The 26813-nt window shown below is 40.3% G+C and overlaps 1 protein-coding gene across 3 annotated transcripts in view; it reads left to right on the plus strand.

The window, feature by feature from the left end:
* Positions 1 to 25978, plus strand: part of RUNX1 (RUNX family transcription factor 1) — a 229720-nt gene extending 203742 nt beyond the window's left edge. For all 3 annotated transcript variants that reach the window (XM_039482700.1, XM_039482719.1, XM_039482710.1), the window contains 2 exons: positions 17978 to 18139; positions 21394 to 25978. In XM_039482700.1, coding sequence (XP_039338634.1) covers positions 17978 to 18139; positions 21394 to 21887 — 656 coding nt within the window. In that variant the 3' untranslated portion in view covers positions 21888 to 25978. The remainder of the gene's footprint in view (positions 1 to 17977; positions 18140 to 21393) is intronic.
* The last annotated feature ends 835 nt before the right edge of the window (positions 25979 to 26813 follow it).

A 26813-nucleotide genomic window follows, 5' to 3' on the forward strand; every position in this document is an offset into this window, starting at 1 on the left:
TCCTGAGACACCTTAAAGGGACCTGGTTTTCAGAAACTGCAGATCACCCACCTTCTGAAAAATAAGACACTTCAAGATTTTCAGATGAGCATCCAGCAATGGAAATGGATCACCACTCACTTTTGAAAATTTAGGCCACAGTAATTTAAATTGTTTGCTCTTTTAAACAATCATAATAATGAAAACTTTTAGAGGTGACTTGGTCAATTATAGATTCTCTTAATTTCTTGAAGATCAAAAATAAGATCTAACTTAATGTCATTTGATCTTTGTTTTATTCACTTCTAAATGTTCAGTATTCAGAGAAGTTGTTATAAGCTCCCCTTTTCTTTAGTATATTGTTTTGTCAAGCAGAATTGTAGAAATAGCAACACTTTGACAGAAGTGATTATTTATTTGTGTAATATGGTTTAAAGCTAGGCTAACATACCATTTAAGTTGATTTCAGTTGTCCCTCTGAGTTACCCAGGAGCTCCATGTACAAAGGTATTGAAATGCAGTATATTTTATTTTAAACATCCTGATTACAAAATATGCCCAATGACTGCACACATATATGCATGTGAGTAATTTTACTCATAGGAACAGTCTGTTTGACATCAATGAGACTATACACATATGCAAATTTACAAGCAACAATATTAGCATATTTGGGCCCTATATTACTTAGTTTATGAACAACAATATCACCTAGAAATGCCTGCAGGTGCTATATACATTATAAAGGTGAAAACTTTATTAATGAGCATAAAGAAGGTAGTCAGGTAAAGACTGCAAATCAGGACTTGCAAACTATATTTGCCTGGCTTGCATATAAACATGTGTTGATTATTAGCATGTTGGCATTCCCCCCCGCCCCTCTGCAAATACTTCTGTAAACTCACTTTCAGCTTCTTTATTATTTTAAGTGCATACCTCGCTGCTTGTGCCAGACTATCATGTTGATTCCACTCAGGAGACTCTACCCTTCAAAAGCCACTCGCAGCTGTGGCTCAAACTGTCCAGCCAAAAGCATAAAACCAAACAGGTGTGTGTGACAGGAAAATGGCCACAGCTCCACAGCTGTGAGTGCCTTGGTCTATTATTGGAGAGGATACGAATCGGCTCTGAACTGGGGGAGCAGCAGCCAGCCTGTTGACTTTCACTCTGCAAGGGAAAGTGAGCACTGGCAATAAGTATTACAGAAGTAGAGGAATCACAAAGAGAGCCGTGCATGCCTTAGTTAGCTGCCCTGGGATAGAAGAGTCATTCAGAGGGGTTGTTGTAGCCACTAAGAAATCAGGACTTCAGAGCCCAGTCCTGGCCTCTGAGGGGTGCACAGAGCCCCGACCGCAGTATCAGCGAGCAGTCACTAGAAGGTAAGGGCTGCGGAGTCTGGGGCAGCCAAAAATGGCTGTAGAGATCTAGAGCTGCTGTTGCTGTTCCAAACGGCAGCCATTAGTGAGTCAGAGTTTCAAACACTGGAAACAGCCACTGAAGGGTGCAGAGAGGCAGGACTGGCACATGTGACATGACAGTAGATAAAGACCAGTCTGTTACTAGCACTTCTGTGTGTCACACCTTTATCACATGGTGTCAGAAATAAATGGAATCTTTTCACTAAAAATAGAGCAAACGAAGCTGCCTGAATCTGGAAAAGAACCTGGAGGAGGTGGCCACAGGGTTCCATCATTTTCCAGAAAGCAAGTAGTACAGCAGAGAACGCTGAGTGAAATTTTCTATCCTGCCCATGTGATTGGGGCCAGGAATCAAAGCTGAGTCTCTCATCAGCACTCCTGTATATCACACCTTTATTACAGCTCTGCCTTCTTGGCATCTCCAAAACCAGCAGGAGGAATAATTCTTTGGGCAGGTTTATGAGACCGTGGATAACCAAGCATAACCGAGAGGTTCCTTAGTCCCAGAGTCTAAATTGTTGCTCTGACCTGTCCTGGGAGTGATCCAAATTATAGCCAAATGCACATTAGAGACAAGTTCAAAGCAGGTATCAGGAGATGGAGAAGAGAGAGTAAAAACTGGTTTTCCTAGAAAAGTGAAGGAAATGTATATGAGAGTAAGCAGCTGTGTTAATTCTAGTGCTTGTTTGGTCATGTTTAGAGCCTCATAAAAGCCCATGGACAGGGAATGATTTTGTTTGAGAGAGTAGCATGTACGTGTGAGTTCTAGACATTAAACATTTCCCCAAGATGTAATTCATTCCCTCTTGTGCTTTGAATAAAGCAACTTTACAAGAAGTACTACCTCACAGACAGCGTACGTACGAGGGCTGTTGGAACAAGATAGGGCAAACATAAATGTGTCTGTGCTAGCTGCTCCACCCAGCCTCTCTTTATATGACAAAAAAAAATGTTTCTAATAACCCAAACAGGCAGGGTCTGATCTGCGCAGACAGTCTGCAGGCATCTGCCCAAGAAGCTGACGGTTGGCTGGTACATCCTCGTCTGATTTATGTTGTGTGTGTGTTAAGCCTTAAATTGTTGAGTCTCTGGCTGGCTGCAGTGGTATTACTGGATGGTTGGTGCATGTTTTCAGCTCACAGAGCTGGCTCTGAGACTGGGGTTGTTGGTTCTGAATCAGTTCCAGTCTCACACCTGTCTGAAACAATGAAGGCCTTGTTAGACACATCTCCAGCAAAGTCTGTCTTATTACTTATTTTTCACATTTGGAGAGGGGGGGAATAGAGAGGAGACTGAGGAAATGCTGTCTCTTTAAAAGACACATTCCTTATCCTCTGATGCAGCATCCTTTTTTAAAAAAAAAAATATTTTAAGGGAAAATGGATGTATAAAACAAAAACAGCTTAATCCTGCAGTAAAACATAAGGGACGGCTATTCTCTAAGGGACAATTTTATAGGACTGTGCTGGTGGATTGGACATGGGAGACATGCATCTAGTTTGTCACCCAATCACTGAAAACATACCTCCTGCTGCTTTAGTATTATCAGTATCTTCCCATGGATTTGTCTTGTGCTTCTGCTGCTGCTGCTCCTTCCATTTCTTGAGAATTTAGTGCTTGGGGTGTGATGTTGGAGTACTCCAGTCCCCAAGGCTGTCAATTTGTTGACACAGAAGTGGTAAAACATGGACAAGTGCAATGCAAGCTTCCCTTTGCCATCAACTCATCTTCCATCAATCTTTGGTTCTCTGTTCTCTTGTCCCCTCCCTGCCCCAGTTCTCCTGTTCAGGTATCTTAGGCCTGGCCTACACCTAAAACGTAGGTTGACCTAGCTACATCACTCACACCCCTGCCAGAGCTATCAAGCGGACCTAAAGCCTGGTATAAACACTGCTAGGTCGACGTAAAAATACTTCCATAGACCTTGCTACTGTCTCCTGAGGGGCTGAATTAACTACAGCAATGGCAAAACCCCTTCCATCACTGTAGCAATTTAATTGCATTATAGGGCTACAGCTGCAGTGCCGTAGCTGTGCTGCTGTAGTGTCTGTAGTGTAGCCATAACCATAGATAGACTTGTGACCTTCAGAAACTCTGCTATTGGCTAGTCCTTGTCCTGCATATTAAAATGCTATGTCAGAGTCAGGTTCTGATTTGTTCTCTGGCTCTGTTCTTTTCCTGTTATTGGTCCTAACCCTGTGCCGGTACATGCCCTTTCTGCTGTACTTTTCTTCTCAAGGTCTTTCAGGTGTGGAGGAAAAGGGAATTGTGGCCCATGGTCCATCAAGGTTTATTTTCTGTCAGGTATGTTAATGGCAATATTTCCTCCACCAGGAAGGTGGAGAGGAAGAATGATCTTGGGGTTAAAGCACTTGTTTGGAATTAAAGAGATATGGGTTTCATTTCTAATTCTGCAACAACCTTCCTGTGAGGTCTTGTTCAAGTTACTTAATCTCTCTTTGTCTCAGTTCCCATCTGTAAAATAGAGACAAAAGCATTTCCCTACCTCATAGGCATGTTGTGAGGACACAGCCACTAATGTATATGCAACACTCAGATATTATGGTGCTGGGCCATAGTACAGATGGAAGATTGCTCATCTGTGCAACAGTTTTCCTACCATCTTTTTATCCCCTCCATTTATGCCCTGACTCCTCCATTTTCTGTCCATATCATCAATGATGATAACCATGCACAGATGAATGTGTATATGAAGTGTGGAGAGAAGTGGAGAGGGAAGGGGTGGCCCCTATACTGCAAAGTCTCTTTTCTCTCCCTACCTTCCCTTTTACTAATCTCTCTGGACTCTTTCCACAAATTGACCAATACGTATGGTTCCAAGGGGTTTTTTAAGGAAAAGAAGAAAGACGTACATATTGGAAACCCTATTGGTTTGCAGTAAGATTTGAAAGAGATGAAATTAAATGAAAACTATGGAGCAGATTGTCAGCTGATGTAAACTGGCATCGTTCCACTGACTTCAAGAGAGCTACGCAGATTTACATCACCTGAGGATCTGGCTCTGAATCTTGACAGGATGGTCTGCAGCATAAAAATAAATGATTAACCAGTGCAAGAAGTGAACATAAAGACAGATGTTATAATATGCTTTTGTTGGTACTTGCATTTTCTTGTTTAAAAATACTGCAAAAGCCCTGAGGCAATGAAACACAGACAGGAGTATGATGTTATCTCACACCTATAAACCTTGCTCCGAGTCCACTGGTGGCCACTATCCAGAACAACTGAATTCAGACAGACTTGGTTGTGCTAAGTACAAATGGCACTTTCAGTCTTTAGTAAACAGCATTTTGCTCCAGGGCCCAAATCCTTCAAACATTTGCCTAGGTAATTGTCTGCTTTTGCCTTTTAGTGTCTCATCATCAGCTTATCTATAGGTTCAGACTGGCTAAAGGAGCATGTGAGGATGGGGTGGGAGCAAGCTATTTTGTATTTAATTCACTTGCAAAAGAGACTAACACAAGGTTGGCTAACTCATCATTTTGGGATCATGTTAGCAAAATATGTAAAATATGGCATTTTCTTTTATAGGAATTTAAATTGGCTTCTTGCCGTCACTTTGCAGTTTTAGGTCATTTTAAAAAGACAGTCAAAATGGCTTTGATCAGTTTTGTTCTTACTGTTGTTTATAAGAACTCTTAGGAGTCTTGAAAATGAAATCCATTTCCTGATTGAAATTGTTTTTTGTTCCATTGTACACACAGACCAGGTTACATATGAGTGCTCAGCCACTGCCATTATTTTCCCCCATTAGAAATAATGAGCTTTGAAGTATTTATTTTTAAAACTAAACATGCACAGTTCCTGGACTTTCCACACAGGCATTAACAAAAATGTACAGTAGGTCAAATTTGGGGTTTACCAGTCTTGACATACCCTTTTAAATAAAGCAGGAAACTGCATATCAAGATTCTTTCAGCTTTGAGGTGGTTTCTTAAAGAGTTAAGCAATCATTTTCCAATGACCTTATTGTGCACTCCTTACCCCGGCAAAACCGCTGGCTTCAGTGCATTTAGGGGGGCTTCATTGGGATCAGTCAAGTTTTAGATATAGCTGCCAGTGTGTAGGTATCCATGATTATGATAAGAGCTATTATCTTACTGATCTTTCCCAGCAGAAAATCTAGTCAGATGACATAATTTGAGACACAGGAAGTGCAACTCATCTTCCTGAAACATGGAGGAGGGAGGAGCCTTTCCAAGTTGTTTGAAAAGAGTTGTGGTTACTTTATCAGTGGTTTAATGCAGAACATACAATAGTTTTCCTTATTCATGCTGAGCTATGGAAAAAAACGATATCCTCAGACTGTCAAAGTTCTGGCTTCTTGTTAATTACTAATGTTAATTATTCATTTCTTCATATGTGCCATTTTGCAAAATTTTTTAGTAAATAGTAATCAGATATTAAGATGAAGATTGTTTTATATTATATTACAATTTTCATTGTACTGTGTAGTTCCAGCTATATGTACATTTATTTTCATTCTCTAGTCTATTGTAATACCACCTGGGCACAAAATGGAAATGAAGGCCATTCTTTTTAAATGGAGGGACCTACAGTTAGGAGCACAAATCCATATTTCATCACTTATAGTAAATGGCCTGTTTTTGAAAGGTGCTGAGCCCCCGCAGCTCCCACTGACATCAAATTGCTAAGAGATGAAATGACAGCAAGTGACTGCAAGCCAGGAAGAGCCGAGAGTGGTCTGCACTTTTGAAACTCAGGCCATATATTTAGGGGCCTAACTTTAGGCACCTAACTTTGCAGATGCTGGCCAATGGCTCCAGTCCTACAAAGACTTGTGCACATGGTTCATTTTGTGCACTTTGGATGGGATTTTCAAAAAGTGACTTAGGAGTATAAACTCCATGGTGCTTTTGAGAATCCCACACTTGGACTTCAAAGTTTACGGCCTATATCTCTTCTCGTTCAGATTTAGATTTGTCTTGATCTGAAATTAGTCAGTGTAGCATTGAAAGGTGAATTGCAAAGTTAACATTAACTTTGAACTAAACCCAGATACTTGTGCTGATGCCCCCACTTATATGACCTGGGGGTCTTTTACTACTTTTTCTTTCTCTAAATGAAATCCTCTGGCATTTTCTGATTGCCTAAAGAATCACAAGATACAGCTTTCTGTGACTTCACTGGTGCCATAGGGCTGCATGGAATTTCTGATATCCACAACGTTACAGTAAGATGCATTCCTCAACTAAACAGGAAGTGCCAGAGGATTTCACAGAGAGAGGAAAGCATTTCTTAAAAGGTATGTTAAATGTATTTATGAGTTGAATGTGTCCCACAGCCCAGTTAGTTGGGGCTTTCAGCACATTTTTCTGGGCTTAACTCATTTTTCATTTCAGCTTTGCAGATCTTCTGTAAACCAGTTTGATGTAAATCATTAGCTCAGTGTTTAGAAAAGCAGAGACTTTAATATTGTTTTCAAGAGCTATTGTTTTCTTCACAAGTCACCCACTTCATTTACTACTTTAATGAGCAACAGTTTCTCGGTTATCTACTTTAAAAAACCTACGGTACACACTAAGCCAAAGTAACTTTAAAAATATATGTTCACATGATGGAGACCTTACTTCACCTTGTAAATCAAAGCTATACTCTGGAGAGCGGTTTCATACTACTGTGCTAGGTATCGTTTTTCTCAAGGTGACTTCATCTGTTAAAGTATGAAGGTTGCATTTGATATGTCATTTACTTTCTCTAAGTCAATAAAATGAACCAGTGCATCTTTAGATCATCAGAGGTCTGCTTATTAACAAAAGTTTTTTTTAATCATAATCTATGTTGGAATTTAAAAGAATCCAAGCAGATTTAATTTGCCATCCTGAATAAAAGTTATGGGGGGACATGATATTCTGCTGCTGTGTGTAGAATGCCCCTAGATGAATTCCACATTATTAGTTTATGTTCTCTCTTCTGAACACTAGGGATGGGATCATGAAAGTGTAAATGGCTGTTATCTTCAAAGGCCTCTTTTATACTGACAAAACTCCACCTTGCCAACCTGTATTATTAGTCTATTTCAATCCTAATTAGTACACGTCAAGGTCAGAGTTTTGTGGTGGATAAAATGACTGCAAACTCCAGAGATCAAGTTTTTTCTTATGCAGCTTTCATATGGAGAAAGGGGGAGAGGGACGTGCAGAAGGTATGAAAGATGAGATTGGGAAGGGGTCTTTGCTTATCTGTGGGCTAGAGAACTTTAATATGGTGTAATTAGTTCACATCTTCAGGAGCTACCTGTGAGATACCTGATGCCGTGTTGTAGTCATTCCTTTGTCACTGTGTCCCACAGCAGTCTGTACAGACTCGTTGAGGTTACTTGCTTCCTTGCTACTCTTTATTTCCAAGGGGAATAATTCCTCTAAGGAATGTCCAACCTCAAATTAAATGGTCTTCAAACATATATATAGAAATAGGAGGCAATTCCACATGAATTAAAACCAGGCTGTATGCCTTCATGACTGTCCTTTCAAACACAAGGTCCCAAATCCTTCTATGACCTTTCAAGAAGATGTCTTAGTGGTTTGACACTGGCAAATTACATTTCCAGTGACCCTTAGCCCAGGGCTTCTGAGAGCCCGCACGACATGGTGGAGGTAGGAAATCAGAGCAACACCACTTCTGCTAACCACACCTCTACTCCTCCTCCACCATTCCCCGTGAACTGGCACCAGAAGGCAATTGGTGAATTCCTTGAATCTTCCCTCTCTTGTATAAGAAAAACATTGTAGTAGTCATTAGGAGACAGGATGGTATTGTGGTTAGGGCACTGAACCAGTACTCGAGCTAGATGGCTCTGCTACAGACTGAGAGACCTTGAGCAATTCACTTAAGCTTTGATTCAGCAAAGCATTTAAGCACTCACTTATGTGCTTTGCTGAACTGGAGTCTTGCTATCTGTGTGCTCCAATTCCCTATCTGTAAAACTGAGGATTATAATAATATTGTCCCTCCTCGCGGGTGTGGTGTGAGGGTAAATTCATGAACATGTGTGAGGTGCTAAAATTCTGCAATGATGAGGAACATACCAGTGTCTAGATAAACAGATGTTTGAAGCAGTGGAGCTGAAAGGTGGGGCCAATAGTGATGTTTTTTCTGTGTTAGTACAGTGCTTAGCCCACTGGGGGCCTGGTGTATGATTGGGGCTCCTAGGAGCTACAGTACTACAAATAATAATAATAATAATAATTAATAATAAGGATCAGTTATAGGCCATGGCTTATTATAAAGAGTATAGCAATAGCTTGTGTGAAGCTGTCAGGGTAGCCAAGGTATTCTTTGACTCCCGACTCTTAGAGCTATGATTTCCTAGCAATTCTTTTTATGCTCTAGGAGAGAATTTGGGGACAGGGAGGGGGGAAAACTGCAACCTGCCAGAGTCTGCTTAAGTGCCTTTCACAGGAAGCCAAAAAAGTGGAAGGTCAGGGTTGAATTCTTTGATTTCACTCATTGTTAATATTCTTTTTTGGAGAGTGAGGAAGATGGGGGGGGCGCATAGAAGGAATAGAGTTTTTTGAATGAATAAATAAATAAATCACTCTCCAGGGTGAGTCATACCTCAGAAGACAAAGAACAATGCATCCTTAATTTACAAAACTCAGCTTTCTGATTTCTGTGTGTCGCTGGCACTGCGAGACTCTGCTGCTTGCACATAACACAGTCGTGTTCTTCAAAGCAACAGTGACGCCAGCCCAGAAAGAGTGTGCTTACTCAGTGGGAGAAATGGTTTATATTTCATCTGAGCAGCTTATGTACTAACCTGCTAGAACAGCACACACATTGATTGTGAAATCACAGTTTTCACAGTTGGGTGCTTGCTCTGTTGCGCCTCCCAGTGTTGGTATCAGGTTAGCAAGAAGAACTGCAGAAGATTCCCAGGGGCCCCCAGACAATCACTATTTCATAAGCATTCCCTCATTATTATTTATGTATTTATTTGGCAGTACAATGCAGCATGCATGCTGTTCTCGGCTTCTAGCTTGGACAGTTCATTAGGGAGGCCCTAAGCCGCAATGTAGGAGAATGTAGGGAGTGGGGAGATCCCTTCAGTAAGTACTTTCTTCCATTGCCTTTGGTATCCTTTTGGCATTTTAGCTATTTTGCAGCATTTGCTGGCATGGCCTGGAATAGAGTGAAACAAGTTAAAACAAAATGTTAGGGAGTGCTCGTTTTTTCCCTTCTGTAAGAGGGCAGCCCTACCAGAGTACCCTCATGTGGCAAGAGCACCTGCCTTAGTTTCTCCCCCTTCTAAGTCCCCAGAAATAGTCCAAAGCATTTGCCCAAATATACACGTAGTCTATGTGGAGTTCATGTTTTCCAAAAGTACTGTGCCTCTAAATCATAACAGAACCTGTCCCAGCACCATAAACCAGCAGTCCTCCAGCATAGTCCAAACAGTAAGAGCAACATACAACCCTGGCATTCCTCACCACAGCCCCAGCTTCCCTCACCACACCCAGCATTCAGCCTACTCCTCTCCTGTCCTGGTACCAGGAGAGCCAGCCCTGCCCTTCCAGTTGGGATGCATCCCTGCTTTTCCTAGTGGGAACCCCCTCAGCCTCTATGCTGGGAGCATTCTAGCAGTGGAGCATCACCTCTCATGGTGCCTCTGGGCCCAGATATTCAGCCCTGGAGATGTCAGCAGGTAAGTCCCTCCTCTGCACCCCTGCCTTGAGCCCTCTCTGGCCCTTGGCTCTAGCTCAGAGCCAGCAGGCATCTCCCTCTGCTGCTCTTCCTGCCTTCAGCCCTTTCCAGCCCTGACTCTCTGGCTTGAAGACACCAGTCAGCAATCCCCCCTTGCTGATTTCCTTGGCTTTAGAAACACCTTCTGCTTCCTTCCGGGACATTCTCCAGTCCCTCTGGCCTCTGGCAGCTCTCACCTGCCTCTAACTGAACCAGTCTGCTCTGACTCACTGGGACTTTATTTCCTAACTTCCTTCAGGGACTTCACTGGGTCGCTCCTTGATCCTTTTTAGCCTCCAGCTGCAATGCTGGTCTTAATCAGCCAAATAGGAGAACTTGCTCTGGCACAGGGCTCTGGCCCTACTTCATTTACTGGGGCCAGCAACCCAGTGACATCCCCTGTCCCACCCATTTTTAAAGAAGAAGTAGTTGAAATTGTTCATGTGTTATTTTGCAAAAATTGCAGTGGGGGGGCATTAAAAACTGGAGGATTATGATTCCCAGCAGTGAGAGGCACTGCGGGATTTGCGTCCTCAAGACTCATTTCTGCGGCAATGCCTAAAAGAAAGTAGCCAACTGACAAATTAGGAATCCATAGAGAGGAAGCTGGGGACTGATGACACACAGAAAATAAATAAAAAGCAGAACTAACACTAGAACTGGAAAGCCATCTCCTCAGCCTCTTGGCCTGTTGTGTCTCATCCTCCGCAACATTTGTGTTTCTTTTTTGTCTCTCACATTATAGGATGCCCACTTTGTAGAGACTGTATCTTCTTACATAGCTGTAGAACAACCAGCATATTTTGGCAACTGTGGCAATAATAATATTAATAATAATGATAATTAATAATAAGCATAGGGAATTCCACAAAAAACGCAGTAAAGGTAAATTAATAGGGTGCAATTAAGAGTAACCTTTTGAAAGGTTGCCACTCTAGCCCATACTGTGCTCTAAAACCTAAGGAACTGATGCTACTGCAGGAATTGTGTGGAGCTGCACGCATGTCATGATCCCATGGGAGAGGAGGCTCAGACGCCTCTAGAACTCCTTGAACAGTTTGAACGTTTCACAAAACCTCAGAAGCGCTGAAATAAAAGTAAATATTGGGGTATGAGGCCAGTGCTGAAGGTGCCTTTTATGGAGAGTGAGTAGCTTTGGCAGTGCCATGAAAACATGATGTGCACCATAACCCGATGTGGCCTTCATTTACACTGGTTCATATAGTGGAAGGGCTACATGAGGTAATCTGGGGGCTCCACACAATCAGAGATTTCAAGCCAACAGTGTGCTGTGAAGTGCATATAAAGGGGGCTCCCATGGAGGAAGGCAGTGAAGTCGATGTGGAACAGGCAGCTCAACCTTAAGCATGTAAAGACAATGGAGTGGTGGCAGCCACTGGAATTCTCAGCCAAAAGACCCATTGTCAACCATTGCAAATGTAGAGTGAGGTTTTCAAAGCCGCAGTGGGGATTTGGATGCCCAATTCCCGTTCATTTCCAATTTTCAAGCCCTTAGGTGGCTTTAAAAGTCCTGTCCCTAAAATTTGTGCCCACTTCCATGAATCCCAAACATCTCCTCAGCTGTTACACTGGGAAATGGCTCTGTGGTGTGGCAGAGCAGTGTAGTAGTTTCCACCATGTGTCATGCTCAGGGGAAGCACCCTGTATAACGAAATAGCAGAGGGCGGAATTTTTACTGTTTGCTCTGTAATTTTCCAGTTCCTCATCTTCCAGCACTGAGAAGCGTTAGAATATTTGCCTTGTGTGTCTGCTGCTGCCAGCGATGACCTTGCCCTTTGGAAAGTGCCACCTTCTCAAAGCAACTGACTAATCCTCTCAGCTGCTGATAGGTGACACAGCTTTCCAAAGTGCTGCTGTAGGCTGGGATTTAAGGCTTGTCTTTGTGAGTTGTTGGGCCCCACGTTGGTAGGAAAGGGAGCGAGTGATGGAGCCATGTTGGTCATGCTGCTGGATGGGAGATCAGGTCAAATCAGTGCAAGATCATAGGGCCCCAGTCTGTCCTTTGCGCACCTGCGGTTGGAAGGAGTAAACGGAAGATGGGAGATGATGAGGGTAGCAGTGGATGAAGCGGAGAAAGGCATGCGAAAGATTATGGAGAAATAAGGGACAGTAAAAGGGAAGAGGGTGAGAGAAAAAAATGAAAAGAACTTTGCAAAATGTCTTCATTTTTTTTCCTGAGGCCTAAAACTTCCCTCTTCTCAACCCATTGCCCCTGTTCAGCAAGAAACCTCTCTGAATGAACATGTCTAATCAAGACCATTCCTGACTTACTCACACTGGCAGAGAGGGAGATTTGCACTATGAGAACGGTGTCCCTTTGGAAAGTTTGGCAAATCATGCAGGCGGTGGGGAAAAAGCAAATGAATATTGGAGTCAGTGAAGCTTTGTAAAGTAGTTGATGGCCCTAGTCATTTCTTATCTCCCTCTGGGATGACATTAGTAAGCCCCTGCTTAGCCATTAAGATGGGATCCCAGCCTTCTTTCATCCCATCTTTTGTTCCCGTTAAGGTGCTAGCCAGGATGGTGGAGGAGTTGCAAAGCTTGACACTATGTGACTGGTAGAAATTTTTGCATGTGACTGACAGACATTTTTGCAACTTGAGAGAAATGGCTGGCAACTGCAGAGGCTGTTTCACATTTTGTCTGCAGCATGCTATCCCGGCAACTGACTCATGTTATTATGGAATTTTAACTGATACAGATATCTGGCTAAGCAACTACTTGCTACTTGTATATACTTGTGGGTGACTCCCTTTTACCCATTGACCCTTGTGCTGTAAAATCATTTCTGGAAGACAAGATGTCAAGATAATGAGACTTTTTAGCTAGGTATGTATTGTTTGTGGGAATGAAACATTATTTTCCCGTGGTGCCTTTGGAATTTACCCTAGTTTAGCCAGGGGCGTCCAGGTAAAATGCACCCAAATCTAGTCAAGGGGGTACCTATTACCTTGCTGATTACTGATGCATCATTCTCAATCCTGACTCGCACCATAAAGTACTGACTCACATCCTGCAGCTCCTTGCTGAAGCTTCCAGTAAACACACTATGTCATAGTGAGATTTGGCTCACATTGCTCCACTTGGCTAAGATCAGACTGTAATGTCTGATCTACAATGACACACTGAGTTGCTGTCTCACTCTGTACTATGGTGGCACAAAGCAGCTCCAAAGGCAGATTGTATCCTACCAAACACAGACAAGACAGAAATTCACATAATCGTTAAGCAAATTCTCTTCATTCTCATAGGCACAGTGGTACCTGCTATCTGATTTCCATATCTGATTGACCATTTAAACTTAAAACTTCCAATCTCTTTAAGGGATTAGTGTTATACACAATGATTAAGAAGTTTCAGATTGTAAGATCTTTGTTTACCTTAGAAATGAGGGGGTGAATAAAACAGACCCCACCCTCTGCCACAACAAAGGGGCCAAACCCTCAGCTGGGGTAAATTGGCACAGTTCTGTTGAAGTCTGTGGAACTGTGCTGATTTACACCAGCCAAAGCATCTGGCTTTATTTTGCTGTGCATTTTGAAGTGTAAGTCTGCTCTGAAAAGTGGTTCTATAGAAACGGCATCATGGAGCTCTGTGTTTGTTGTGTCTCACTGATTTATATGTCATGTATGCTCAGTTTACAGATAAAAAGCTATTTGGGAGGTTTTTTAATGACTGTCCCACAAAATCACTTTGGGCTCTGAAGCCAAACTGAGTTCTCTCCTCCTCATGCATCCTCGCCATTAATAAAGGTTCTGTAGGCCAAATTTTGCCTTGATTTATAGCTGTGCAACTCCATTGCCTGGCAGGTATTTGCTCACTCTTGTTCTGCAGTGCTAACAAACAGTAAAAAAGGAGAAAAAGTTCCTAAAGTCAGCAAATGAGAGTGAATACCCACAGGGAACAGATCTGCTAAGTAAGAAGGCACTACTTTTACACAGTCACTTTTCAGATTACAGTTGTACTTAAAGAAACTGCACCAGAGGTGTTGTGGGTTGTACTGGACTAAAGAGTGTTACAAGTATTATATAAATGGCTTAGACAGTTCTTGGGATAGTTGCATGGCATTTTGCATGTGGTCTCAAAGCCAATCTTACTGCCATTTGCAATCATGGGTCATTGGTGCCAAGCACATATTAGCTGGAATATGTGCTAACAATTATGGGGGCAGTGCAAAAAGTTCTCCAGCGCCACCTGCTGACAAACGATTGACAGTGAAATCTCAGGTCAGAAGGCAGAATTACCAACATTCTGTGAAGATGCCAACCTTCTGCAAATTAGGCTTTGATTTTCCACTGCAACAATCATTAGAAAAATGCTATATATGAGACCCCAAGAAGCAACATGGGAGGAAAGAGATTTTAACTCTCTTACCTGAGTCTTTTTCCAAAGCTTATTTTATTAACCATTAAACAACATTGGCACTGTTTCATTACAAGGGTGTTTTTTAAAAAGCCAAACACCACAACTTTTTCATGGCACTACAACATGACGAGGCACGAAAGATGGTCCAATACATCATGTTTAATAGCTTGGTAGGCAGGAGGCCGAGAGCTAGTGACTACACAACAAGGTGTGAATTACTGTGCTGTAATTATTGCCCTGGAGTGTTTTATTGCAATTAGTAACTGTTTTCATTTTTTAAAATATATTTTCTCCTATGATGAAAAGCAGAAATGAAAGTACATGCTAATAGAAGAAATGCAGGAAGAATTGAGCCCAGATCCTCAGATTGGTGTAAACAGCTGCAGCTCCACTGACTTCATGCTGTTTTGCTCTCATTTTAAATAATTCTGCAATCCTATTTGGCATTAAGACCCTAAAGCCCCTAAAGCCCCTATTATTTTCAAGTTAAACTGGAGTACCTCTAGCTCTCTCTGCAGATTCTTTTGGAGACATTGTGGTTTGAGAAGAAACTCAGATTTTTTTAAAGCAGGTTTTCATATATTTAACTTCTCTCTCTCTCTCTCTCTCTCACACACACACACACACACACACACACACACACACACACCTCCCCCAACAAACCAATTTTCCAACCCCAAGTTGCTACATTTTGAAACATTTAAATCTTTACTCTGATTGGGAAGAGAATGGTGAGTTTGGGGGGGATGTATTTCTTTAAACTGTAGCAGTTTGTGTTTCCAGTTTAAGTTAAGATACACTGAAGAAGGATATCAGAAATATTTCCAGCTCCCTTTGAAGTCAGTGGAAATGCTCCCATTGACCTTTGTGGGAGTTGAACGAAGCCCTAAATGCTGAAACAGTGGCAGAAGTCTACCCCTCCCCCCACCTCCCCACCCGGCAAAAAAAAACCCTACAGAATTTTCCAGTGCTATTTTCATTGCTTTATTTGGTAGTAAATGACTGAAGGAAGAGGCGGATGGGGTCAGTGAGTTTCTAACCCAGGTATGGTGGTTATGCTGCATTAGCATCATTGAATGGTATGCAATTTGTTAACCAATCAGAGCTCTTCATTTTTAAGGCCATTCTAGGACAACTACTAACAAAAATTATGTGTTTGGGAATTCATGTAACAAAATATAAGGTTGATTTTTGGCAGTTAGATTTTTTTTTAACCTGAGGAAGACTTAGATGGGTTATGGGGTTAGTAATGAGATACAGAGCCTTTCATCTCTTGGTCACTGCTTCAAATCCATCTCAGGTCAATAGTAATTGACAGTGGATCTTGAATGAGCTAGATCAAATATATTGGTACCCTCTGTCTAGTTGCTAATGGGCATGTGCCTGCATCACAAAATACACCACTCTTGGGTTTCTGGCCAGGGCACAGCACTGAGGCAGTCGTGCTGGCATTAAAAGAGGGGTAGAGTTCATATTTCGGTGTTCAAACTGCTGACTCCTTCAGTTTTAGACACAATCAGTGAGAAGGTGGTGCTGACCCATCTACATGGCATAACTGGAATAAGTGGTGTGACAATGCCTCCCATCATTCCTCTCCATGAAGAGCCAGAGAATGATGAGAGGTAGCTGCTGCTCCTTCCCAAAGGCAGTCACATGTCAATCCCCATAGGTAGAGATCCTTCCTCACTCTTCTTCAATACCTACAGGCCAAGACAGAGCACGTGAGAGCAGGAGATAAGTATGCTGAGTCCTGGGGGTTCCGCTGTGAAACAAACTTCCAGGACAGATTAGAATAATTCAGAGTATGACCACTTTTAGGGCATGTTACAAGATCCTTCCCTCTTTGAAATAGTTTTCCTACCATAAGTGGTGGTGAAGGAAAAAAGAAGCAAATACAAATGAAGTGGAGCTTCCTCCCTCCAAGGAAAGAAGAAAAGCAGAGAGTCCAGGAAGCTCACTAGGGACCTTCTTCTGCAGTGGTGTGGCCATTAGAAAACCCTTCAGATAAAATAGGTAAAAAAAATTGGCTTCTGGGATAGCAGTCTCAGCAGATTCACCAAGGCTGAATGGGCAAGAAGACTGAACTATACAGTTTCCCTGCTAGAGTTGGTCCTTCCAGGATCCAATTATCCTGGTACTCAGGTGAATAAACATATTGAAATCAATGGGACTAGATTGATTTAGTAGGTTTAATCTGCAAGTGGCCTTACAAGTAATTTTTTAAAAGGCCAGGTTACTCCACTCTGCTTTTGGATAAATCTCCACTTCCAAACAAATGAAAGAAACAAAATGTAAATCTCATCTCCATAATTCTCAACAAACCTTCAAATGTGGTTTCTTATGGAAGCTCAAAGTCCTTCACCTGGAACTTGAGAGCATTTCTTTCCATGCTGGTATCCATTCTGTGCATAGTATCAGCTTTTTGCCGCTCTGATATTTGCTTCTTTCAAAGAGACAATTAGTCAGTTTGAGCAGTAGGAGAAAATTCTCATTGCTAGGAAAACTAGTGAGAAACCACAGATTTGTGGGAAAAAGACAATTTCCATTCTTGCTTTGTGTTTTTTCCTGAAAGTAAAAAGGCAGCTTGTGCAGGTGGGGAAAATGCCAGTTCCAGATGTGGATGCTCATGTGGCAAAAAGAGGTGGCTCCTACTATGGACACACTGCTTTGGACAAATATAAATACTACCTCTCATCCCTGCTACAAACCTTTGACCCCAAACTTAAGCCAAACTAGTTCTAAGGCTAAAAAATAATTGGTTAACTTTCTTCTCTATTTAAAAAAAATAAACTGCATTTCCAGATTTCACCTAGAAGCACCAAAAATAATGAAATATCCTGTTTTCCCAATTTTTCAGTTCCAAGAGGCTTGCACAAGAACTCCTAATTCTGAAGTTCATCCAGCTGTAGTAGTTTCATTCATCTCTAGTAACAGACCTTCTGTAATCACTATCTCTAACAAAATTAATTGTCACAGAACTAAGACTGGAATTTTCAAGTAAGCTTGAGGGCATTAGACACCCACATCCTTTTGAACTGAGCACCTAACTCCCTTAGGATCCTTTGAAAATCCCAGTCTAAATTGTCACAATTTAGTATAGCTGTCTTCAACTCAGTGACATGTGAATCTTACTTTTGTGGCACAGCAGCAACAACACTGCATGACTGAAATACTAATGTACCTCAACCATGAACAGTTTGTGCATTGACACTTTCACCTTGGGAAGTTTAATCCACTTTTCCCTGACCACCATCGATGTGAATTATCAAAAAGCTTCAACTGATCAAAAATCACAGCAGCACAAATAACATTTTAAAAAGCGATTCATCTGAAGGTGTCTTAACAAAGGGGAATGTTTGAAGTGAATTGTAATGATAAGTTTCTGTATAAACCATTTGGTTCAGTTCCTATGTTTGATCATGGTGTTTAGAGACTAAAAATAACCTCTCAATTCTTCTTTTCCTTTGCAGATACAAGGCAAGTACAGCCATCTCCTCCATGGTCCTATGATCAGTCCTACCAGTACTTGGGATCAATCGCCACGCCCTCAGTGCACCCTGCCACTCCAATTTCGCCTGGGAGAGCTAGTGGCATGACATCCCTCACTGCGGAACTCTCAAGCCGACTCTCAAGTAAGCACCTAAAAGTTATTCACGCTAAACAGGTACCACCATAGCCATGTGGCTGTTTCCAAACCACAGTGATACCAGTGGTTGGAGCTTCTTAGCATGTTGTTACCTTTTTACTCAAACTGGGATAAAATACATTTTGAGTCTGCAAGAAAAAATTTTCAAGTGTTTACTTAGCTTTTGCTAGGTGATGGGGAAATCCAGAATGTCACTGTCAAAAACCAGAAGAGAAATTAATTTTAGCTGCTTTGAAATGGGAGATATGCAGAACTATACAAATAGTTTAGATAGCTGGAGAGCTGCAATATCTGCCAAGAAATGAATGCTGCGGATGTTTCATCTCTGCTTCCTTCCTCACTCTAAATTCAGAGCAGATCACAGCAGATCAGGGGCTTACAGTTGAAGAGAGGATGGTGGAGTTTTTGACATTTTAAGTGTTGCGTTTTACTGTGTTATGTTATGTCTTTGTCAAATTGCACTGCAGAACTTTACAGGCCAACATAAAAATGGTATCTCTAAATGAACACTTACCACCTGGTTTTGTATCATTTACCACAGTCCATCTACTGACATTAACCCCCACAACTTGAACCAACATTTGGGTGTTCACCATCATGAATTCTACACTTTACTCCATGGCAGCAAATTTTGGCCTTGTTGGAGTAGCTAGAAGCAGCAAAGAATCCTGTGGCACCTTATAGACTAACAGATGTTTTGCAGCATGAGCTTTCGTGGGTGAATACCCACTTCTTCGGATGCAAGCAGTCATGGAGTAGCTAGAGATCTTTCTGACCTCAGCGGGACCCCTTGAGTGGCCTATAGTCTATGCTGCTGTTGGACTTGTAGTGGCTTGTACCTGCTTAAAAAGACTGTTTTCAAAGATGCACTTTTTAATCACTCACCTATCCTTATCTGGGCTTCTTAGTAGAAGTATTTTGTTAAGGTTAGGGGACAGCTAGATATTAGAGCAGGCTGGAAATTGCTAATGGATTTTTGTAGACAATTAAAACTTTATTTAAAAATAAATCTTCTGTGAAATGTTTTTGTTTGGTTTTTTATTGACAAGCTAAAACCAAAGCAATGAAACCTTTTGGTTATTTTTGTTTTTTCTCCCTTTTTCTCTCCTTTTTTTCTCCCACCGCCCCCTTATCCACGAGCAAAATAAAAAAAGTGAGAAAGAAAAAAGAAAAAATGGGGAAAAAATCATTTGCTGACTAACCAGAAATTTTCAAACAAAACTAAAATTGTCCAGGAAAGATTTTATTTACCAATGAAAAAACATTTTTTTGGTTGAAAATTGTTTTGGAACCAAACATTTTGACCAGCTTTAACATACAGATTGTGTGTGTGTGTGTGTGTGTGTGTGTGTGTGTGTGTGTGTGTGTGTGTGTGTTAAAGATGGTAGGATAACTAATTTAAACTCTTTTTTTTAAAGACATATTTTTGCCCCCATTTTTTTCCGGTTTGTACATGCATATAGGTGTCTATGTAAAGGCAACACTCTATCATCTTCCCTTACCACTCCGGCATAACATCACTTCCAACTCCAACAGATAAAGAAATACACCGTATGCCCTGAGTTCATCTCACTCAGACCGTATTACAAAACCTTAACTCTGACTGCAAGGAAATTCACTTATAGTTACTATAGAAATACGCACACTAGGTTACTGTATTATGAGATATTTTTTGTGGGAAACTGTGAGATCGGTGAAAAGGTTTTACATTACAGCACATCAGATGAATTTGAGGGGTGTCATTTGTCTCTGTATCTATTGGAGGTGGAAGTGGTTTCCCTGTAGAGAAGCAGAATCTGTCAGTGACCGGAGTTAGTGTGATATCTGAGTGCTTCTTTCACTTGCAATTTCCTTGCTTTCATGGGTCTAGTTGGGTGGGTTTTGCCTTCAAGCAACCTTAACTGGTTTGTAATTAAGTTTTTTGTTTGTGGGATATTATTTATATTTTAAATACTCTTCCATATTAACATAAAATATCTCTTTGTATCATTGTAACTCCCCCCAGGAAAACCCACACTTGCACACAAAACCACTCTAAGGAACTAAGAAAGGTTTAGAAACTCATTGAAGAAATCTGGCCATGACAAGCATTCAGAACCTGACACTGTGGTATGTCTGCTCTACCTCTCAATCTAGTCAGAGCAGACTGCTTTGTTTTCCTTCTTCCACATACTAGTGCTTCCTTCTGTACACACACTCCTTTCATACAGACTCCAGCCCTTGTCTGAAAAGAATTGTTTTTGGGAAAGTTTTCTTATTATTGTTATTTTGATAATACATAGCTGCCACCTCAGATGACTGACAGCTTCCATTCATCTGATTCAGGATGAAGACCCTTTTAAGGAGGCCATTATCTGCTCAGGTTGTTTAATCCCTTTGGAGGAGGCGATGGTGTGGGGGAGCCCACTTTCATCTGTGTCAAACCAATGGGAGTAGAGTTTATCTGTCATATCAGATGTTCAGCTCAGTCAGGTGTGAAACATTTCCATTAAAAAAAACCACTTCAATCTTTTAATCCCAAAGTATCCTGCTTGGAAACAAATCTGCAATAGATGTCATTTTATTGACTTCTTAAAGCCAAGATTTTCAAAAGTCAGTAGTGATTTCAGGAGACTCAATTTTTCAGTGCCCAACTTCAGACACCTTAAAGAGACCTGATTTTTCTTAACTTCAGTAAGGTTGATGGACAACGTGGACCACTATTATTAGTTGTAGTGTGCGGAACTCACATACGTATACCTAAAAACAGAATCTGCTCCAAGGAGCTTTCGATCTTTAAGAGACAAATAAGGCAGTTACAACAAGAGACTAAGCATTGGACTGAAAACCTGCAACACCTGCATTCAAGGTCCCATCTCTGCCAATGTGTGGTCCTTGGCAAATTACTTAGCTTTGGTGTCTCAGTTTCCCCCTCTCCAAAACTACTTGTTACTATCATGTTTCTACTTCACAAGGGCCCTGTGATGACTATTTTGTTAATGTTTATAGAGCACTCTGAAGCTGGAAATGTTGCGTAAGCTGTAAGTGCTATGAGAACAAACAAACAAATAAAAACCTATAGGGCATGGGCAATCCTCTTAATTGCCCCTTTACTGAAATGAATTCAAAAGTTTCAGATAGCCAGTGTTACCAATACCCTATCACTGATCCGCCATGAGAAAGCATTGTCCTTTCGTGACTCATTAAAATCTTGTTCCTTTCCATTTAAAATTGATTTGTTTTTCTTCTCTCAAAAACTAGGTGCTTCTGACCTAACAGCATTCAGTGATCCCAGGGTGGGAATTGATCGCCCGTTCTCTACTCTTCCTTCAATTTCTGATCCTCGTATGCACTATCCTGGAGCATTCACCTACACCCCAACGCCTGTCAGTTCAGGAATAGGAATTGGTATGTCTGCTATGACCACTGCCACAAGATATCACACTTATCTCCCTCCTCCATATCCTGGTTCTTCTCAGTCTCAAGGTAGCCCATTTCAGACCAGCTCACCTTCTTACCATCTCTATTACGGAACATCAGCAGGGTCATACCAGTTCTCCATGATGTCTGGGGGAGATCGGTCACCCCCACGTATCCTCCCTCCTTGCACTAATGCTTCCACAGGGTCTACTCTCCTCAACCCCAATCTTCCAAACCAAAGCGATGTGGTGGAGGCAGAAGGTAGTCACAGCAACTCCCCTACCAACATGGGCACCACAGCAAGGCTGGAAGAAGCGGTATGGCGACCATATTGAATTAATTATAAGTAGAGATGGGCCAGGACTAAAGTGCTTTTTATCTGCTGATGCCCATAGGTATCCCATAAATACCTTTCTTGCCTGTGGGCACTGCCATGTTTAAACATCACTTTCAGAAGCAAACGATCCAAAAGTCAGTACTTCAGGAATGATGTCATGGTGTTAGCCAATCAGTGAAGGGATGTCATTCCAGAAAAGTAGCCTTGTTCAAGGGCTGAACTTCTGGAAAGGAGAACATTTAAGTTGGTCTAGAGATAGGGAAGGTGGGTAGATAGACACCCAGGCTGTTTTCAGACCAGTGGCCTCCAAACATCCTTGATTTTGGAGGTCTCCAAAGTCCTAAAAAGTGCTTTAGTTCACTTCTAATTTTAAGACTTAAAATCTAACACAATCTTAGTGAGTATACTTAATCATATGGACGTGTTAGTTATAAGGAAGTATAGGAGGATTCCCAGAGGGAAACTGTGAATGCTTCTGATTTAGCAATGCTGTGAATGAGAAGTTTTATATCTTGGACATTGACTTTTTTTACCAAGTTATATATTCCAAAGAATATGGATTTTTTTTATTATTATTAATTTTTTAAGGATGCAACTCATCCTGCTTTGCATCTAACTTCTTTTATTTCTTTTTTGGCACCTTATATATTGCAAAAAGATTTCATTTTAAAAAAAATCATGCTTGCTTCTTTATTGCTTTGTCAACTGAAAGAATCAGCCCCTTTTCAATGAGGTAATTTAATTTTTTTTCTTTTGGACTTTGTGTAATGCAATGGCTACAGCCTTAGGTCATTTTCAACTACTGTACTATTATGATTTCCTCAATATTTATGCTTGATGTTTAGACTTTTCTTATTTGTTGATACTATTATTATTTAAATATGCTCTTTTTTTTTTGGTAGCAGCCAAAGTTAAATTTATAACATTGAAAAAAGGCTGAGATAACGATGGGTAACGTGTTGTCTAGTTATCTAGCCATATTGTTTACATTTTGCTCCATTTATTTAATTTGCCATTTGAAACCCTATAAAGTCATTCTTTTCCTCTGCTGGTCTTTCAACACCAATGGTCACCTGAAGGATCAGCAGTATGGAAGTACATAATTTGTAAAGCAGACACAATGGTATCAAACATCTCTCGTCAACCAAATATTTAGGGCCATATTCTGCTATTGATCTTGTCTGGGCTTCTTATTGACTTTAGTAGGAGTTAAGTACTCATTCAAGGACAGAATCTAGCATGTAGTTGGCACTCCAAGAGTGAAATCCTGGTGCCATTTAAGTCAATTGGAGATTTGTCATTGACTTAAATGGGGTCAGAATTTCACCCAATGTTTCCAGCACAACACTCTACATACCAGTGTACTAAAAATAAAGAAATTAAGAAATCACAAGTAAATGGAGCTGAAAAGTGCTATCAGACTCAACTGGAAAGCAGAATATCAAACAAGTGGAGTTTAAAAGTTCTGTGGTCATATAGTTCTGAAGGAAGAAGAATATTCAAAACTGGTGCACAGAATATTCTGTCCTGTAGAAAATTTTAAATGCATTATAAGAGTACTAATCTGCTATTATGGAATCATCACTGTTGCCCATCGTTAACAGCACAAACATATCAGATGTCACTGTAAATTTTAAGGCACTATTTTATTGGAGGGTTTGGTCTGAATGCATTTGTTGTACTACTCATTAATTACAAACTGCTGATGTTGACATGTGTGCATTCAAAATGATCTGATTGTTATTTAATGTACCTCTTAAAGTAGTGAAACAATTGCAGGTCAACTCAGAAGAGTATTTGAAAGCAGGACTTCAGATCAGTGTTTGATGTTTAAAAATTTTTTTTAAAGGATTTGAATTACAAAGATCCTTGGCTGCAGGCAGCAAAACAGCTGGACTTATTTAAAACAATTTGTTTTTCGAGTTTTCTTTATATAAATATATATATATATATATATGTTAGGTTTTGCTTCTTTGTTTTGGTCAGATGCAGAAGCACTTTGGAATAAAACAAGTTACAAATTGAAGCATCTAACATGGTCAATAAGGTTATTCTCATGCAGAAAATGGGGGAATGTTTCAAAGGATATCAGTGGAAGCTCAAAGTTATTTTCTTATTATTTAAAATACGTAAATTGGCATTGTCCTTTTAGTTCAACATAATTATAGATTAAATTTGCTAAGAACAAAAGAAGTGGAAGACACAGTGTTAAAGTATATTTTGAAAGTACAGTGTCCATACTGAACTTTAACCAGCCTTTGTGACACTTTGCATAGTCAGTGTCTCTTGTCTCCAGTGACCTTGAAAAAAGTCTTCATGGCTTAGACTGGAATCCACACAAGCCCTCGTGAAAAATCATAAATTGGCCAGAAAACAAACCACATCTGTCTTTTGAAAACCATCCCCCCTTCATGCCCAGTAGCCACATACTTTGTTTTTCAGGAATTGTCTTGATCATCAGCAAATGATGAGGACAATATATGTGGCATATCTTTGAGACTGTACAAAAGCACTTAGCAGGTGAAAGAATGAAGTTTAAGCAAGACATTTCCTGTATTCATGCCTCTCTAAATTAATTCAGTTTTATCATTCCCATTGTTGAATTAAACCTAAAAGGACAATTCCATTTCCCTACAAACTGTTCTGCCCCAGCAGATGGCTCAGGATTCTAATCCCACTAAAATAGACAATTATTCATATTTTCCCCCAAGGGTTGGGTTTGAATGTTCCTTTTGCAAAATATAATTTGTAACCATGTTTGAAACAACCCGGCTTAGCAGTCAAATTACTGTTAGACTTGAGTAAATATAGGACTTGACTCTCATTTGCATGAAGGCCCCTTTCCACTGCTCTATAAATTACATTTATACCCACTCTAAGTCCCCCCCGTTACACAGCCAGAGCAGTCCTTCGCGTAAGTGGCAGTCAGGCCCATCCTGTCTTACTGCTACTGAGGATTTTATGCATAATTATGATACATCATTTTTTGGAAAGGAGATAAGCAATTTCCAGAAAGTGGCCCACAGTCTGAGACAGTTGATATGTGTCCTGGTTTACCTGTGTCCTTGAAACATTCATTATTATTTTCTGAGTGACCTTTTTCATTGATTTGTTTGAAAATTCAGAAATAATAGATTATTTTTTATTTGAGCAAAATACTTTCTTGTTTACCTGCATCATAACATTTTTTAGCTTGGTCAGTACTGATCACTTGGCATTTTTTTCTCCTTATTGTAGAAGAGTTGCATCAACAGACTTACTTGTATTTATTGTAAATAGACTTAAAAAGCTACATAGCAAAATATTGTTAGTGCTTGTAATTACTCTGCATTTTTAAAATTTTTCTGTGTTTTTAATGAACTTATCCTTGTGTTGGCAAAATACTAAAGTGAAGCTTGTTTCTTTCCAACTTAGTTATTTTAGGCTTCAAAATTAACTACATTTTATTCACTTTTATAAACAGTTATAGCATGGTCTCTGTCAAACACACTTCACTTTTTTTTTTTGTAGGGGAGAAATGAATGTGCAAAAAACTGTGGGTTCTTTGTGGTTTTCTGGCTGTGACAGTTATGACTTCATTTAAAAAAAGAAACTTTCAGTCTGAAATGACTGTATGGTAAATCTGATAGAGAACGCAATGGGAAATGTGATCCTATCAGAACAGCATCAGAGTATATTTGTTCAGCGTTTACTGGATATGTTTACAAAACAGATGTTGCAATGTACTGGAATGGTCACATTTTCCTTCAACATTGTCACCCTGAACTTTTTCAGAAGGGGAAACTTTTAAGCACTGGTGGTTTATTTGTTGTTGTTGTTTTTTTAACCAGATAGGAAAAGAAAATGGAGTAGATTTCCCCCACTACAAGATGTCTCTAGATACCACATCAAAGTAGACACTTACTGTACATAGTGAAGGCAGTGTCCAGTGCTACAGGAAAATTCATGATGACTAGCATGCCGAGCAGCTGGACTGCTAACTTAGTTCTAATGGAGACTTGCTTTCTTTCTTTCTTTGTACCACAGTTTCTTCTGTAAATTCAATATTATAATTAGTGTGAATGACAAATAAAATGTTTGACAAGTATGCACACTGTATTGGTTTGTTCTTTTATTAGGAAGGGAATAGCCTGTAACTCCAATAGTGAAAGGCCATTGGCAAGGTATCAGTCACAATTTCAGAAAGATTTTCCTTATAGTTTGCCAGTCATATGCTGACATGCTTACTCTTTTCTTTTTTCTTTTTTTTTTAAATTCCATACCCTTTTAGAGAAGGCCAGCACAAGATCTATTAGGTCACTTGAGTCTTCAAAATAGAACTTTAAGTGCTGCGGAGGCCTAACAATTGAATTAAGTTTTTGGCTTCTTAATTAAATCAGAACTTTCCAAGAGGTCCTATATCTTCTCTCCCTACTCTTGATCTTTCTTCAAATACAAAACATTACAGTAAATTTTCCCTGTTTCAGAAGAGACTTGCTGTCTTCAGTAGGTGTTCCGACAGTATCTTATCTCTTTCACCACTTCATTTGGCATTGTAGGATGCATTCTGTCTGGCTCTGCTGAGCAGTACTTTAATTCAGGAAGCATCAAAACAAATAGTTCTAGATAATGTAACTCACAAGGGGCATTGGCAATTTAAAAAAATAAAACAAATGAAGAAATTCTATGCCAACGACTAGTGTTAATGAAACATTAATGTCAGGGAATCAAGTGGATCAACAGAGCTAAGACTGAAAGTTCAATCTTAAATCTTCCATTTGTGCATATATTTTAAAATATGTTTTTGTAGCTTCACACTAAATTTGTCAGTACACTATATTATATAATACAAATTAAGCCTCTTATACATCCTTCCATACAGCAAGGTGCAGTACAATATAGCAGATTTGCCTTCATTTATGCCGTCAATGAGATCTACAAAACA

This window comes from Mauremys reevesii, linkage group 1, assembly GCF_016161935.1.
Source record: "Mauremys reevesii isolate NIE-2019 linkage group 1, ASM1616193v1, whole genome shotgun sequence".
Taxonomy (NCBI): Eukaryota; Metazoa; Chordata; order Testudines; family Geoemydidae; genus Mauremys; species Mauremys reevesii.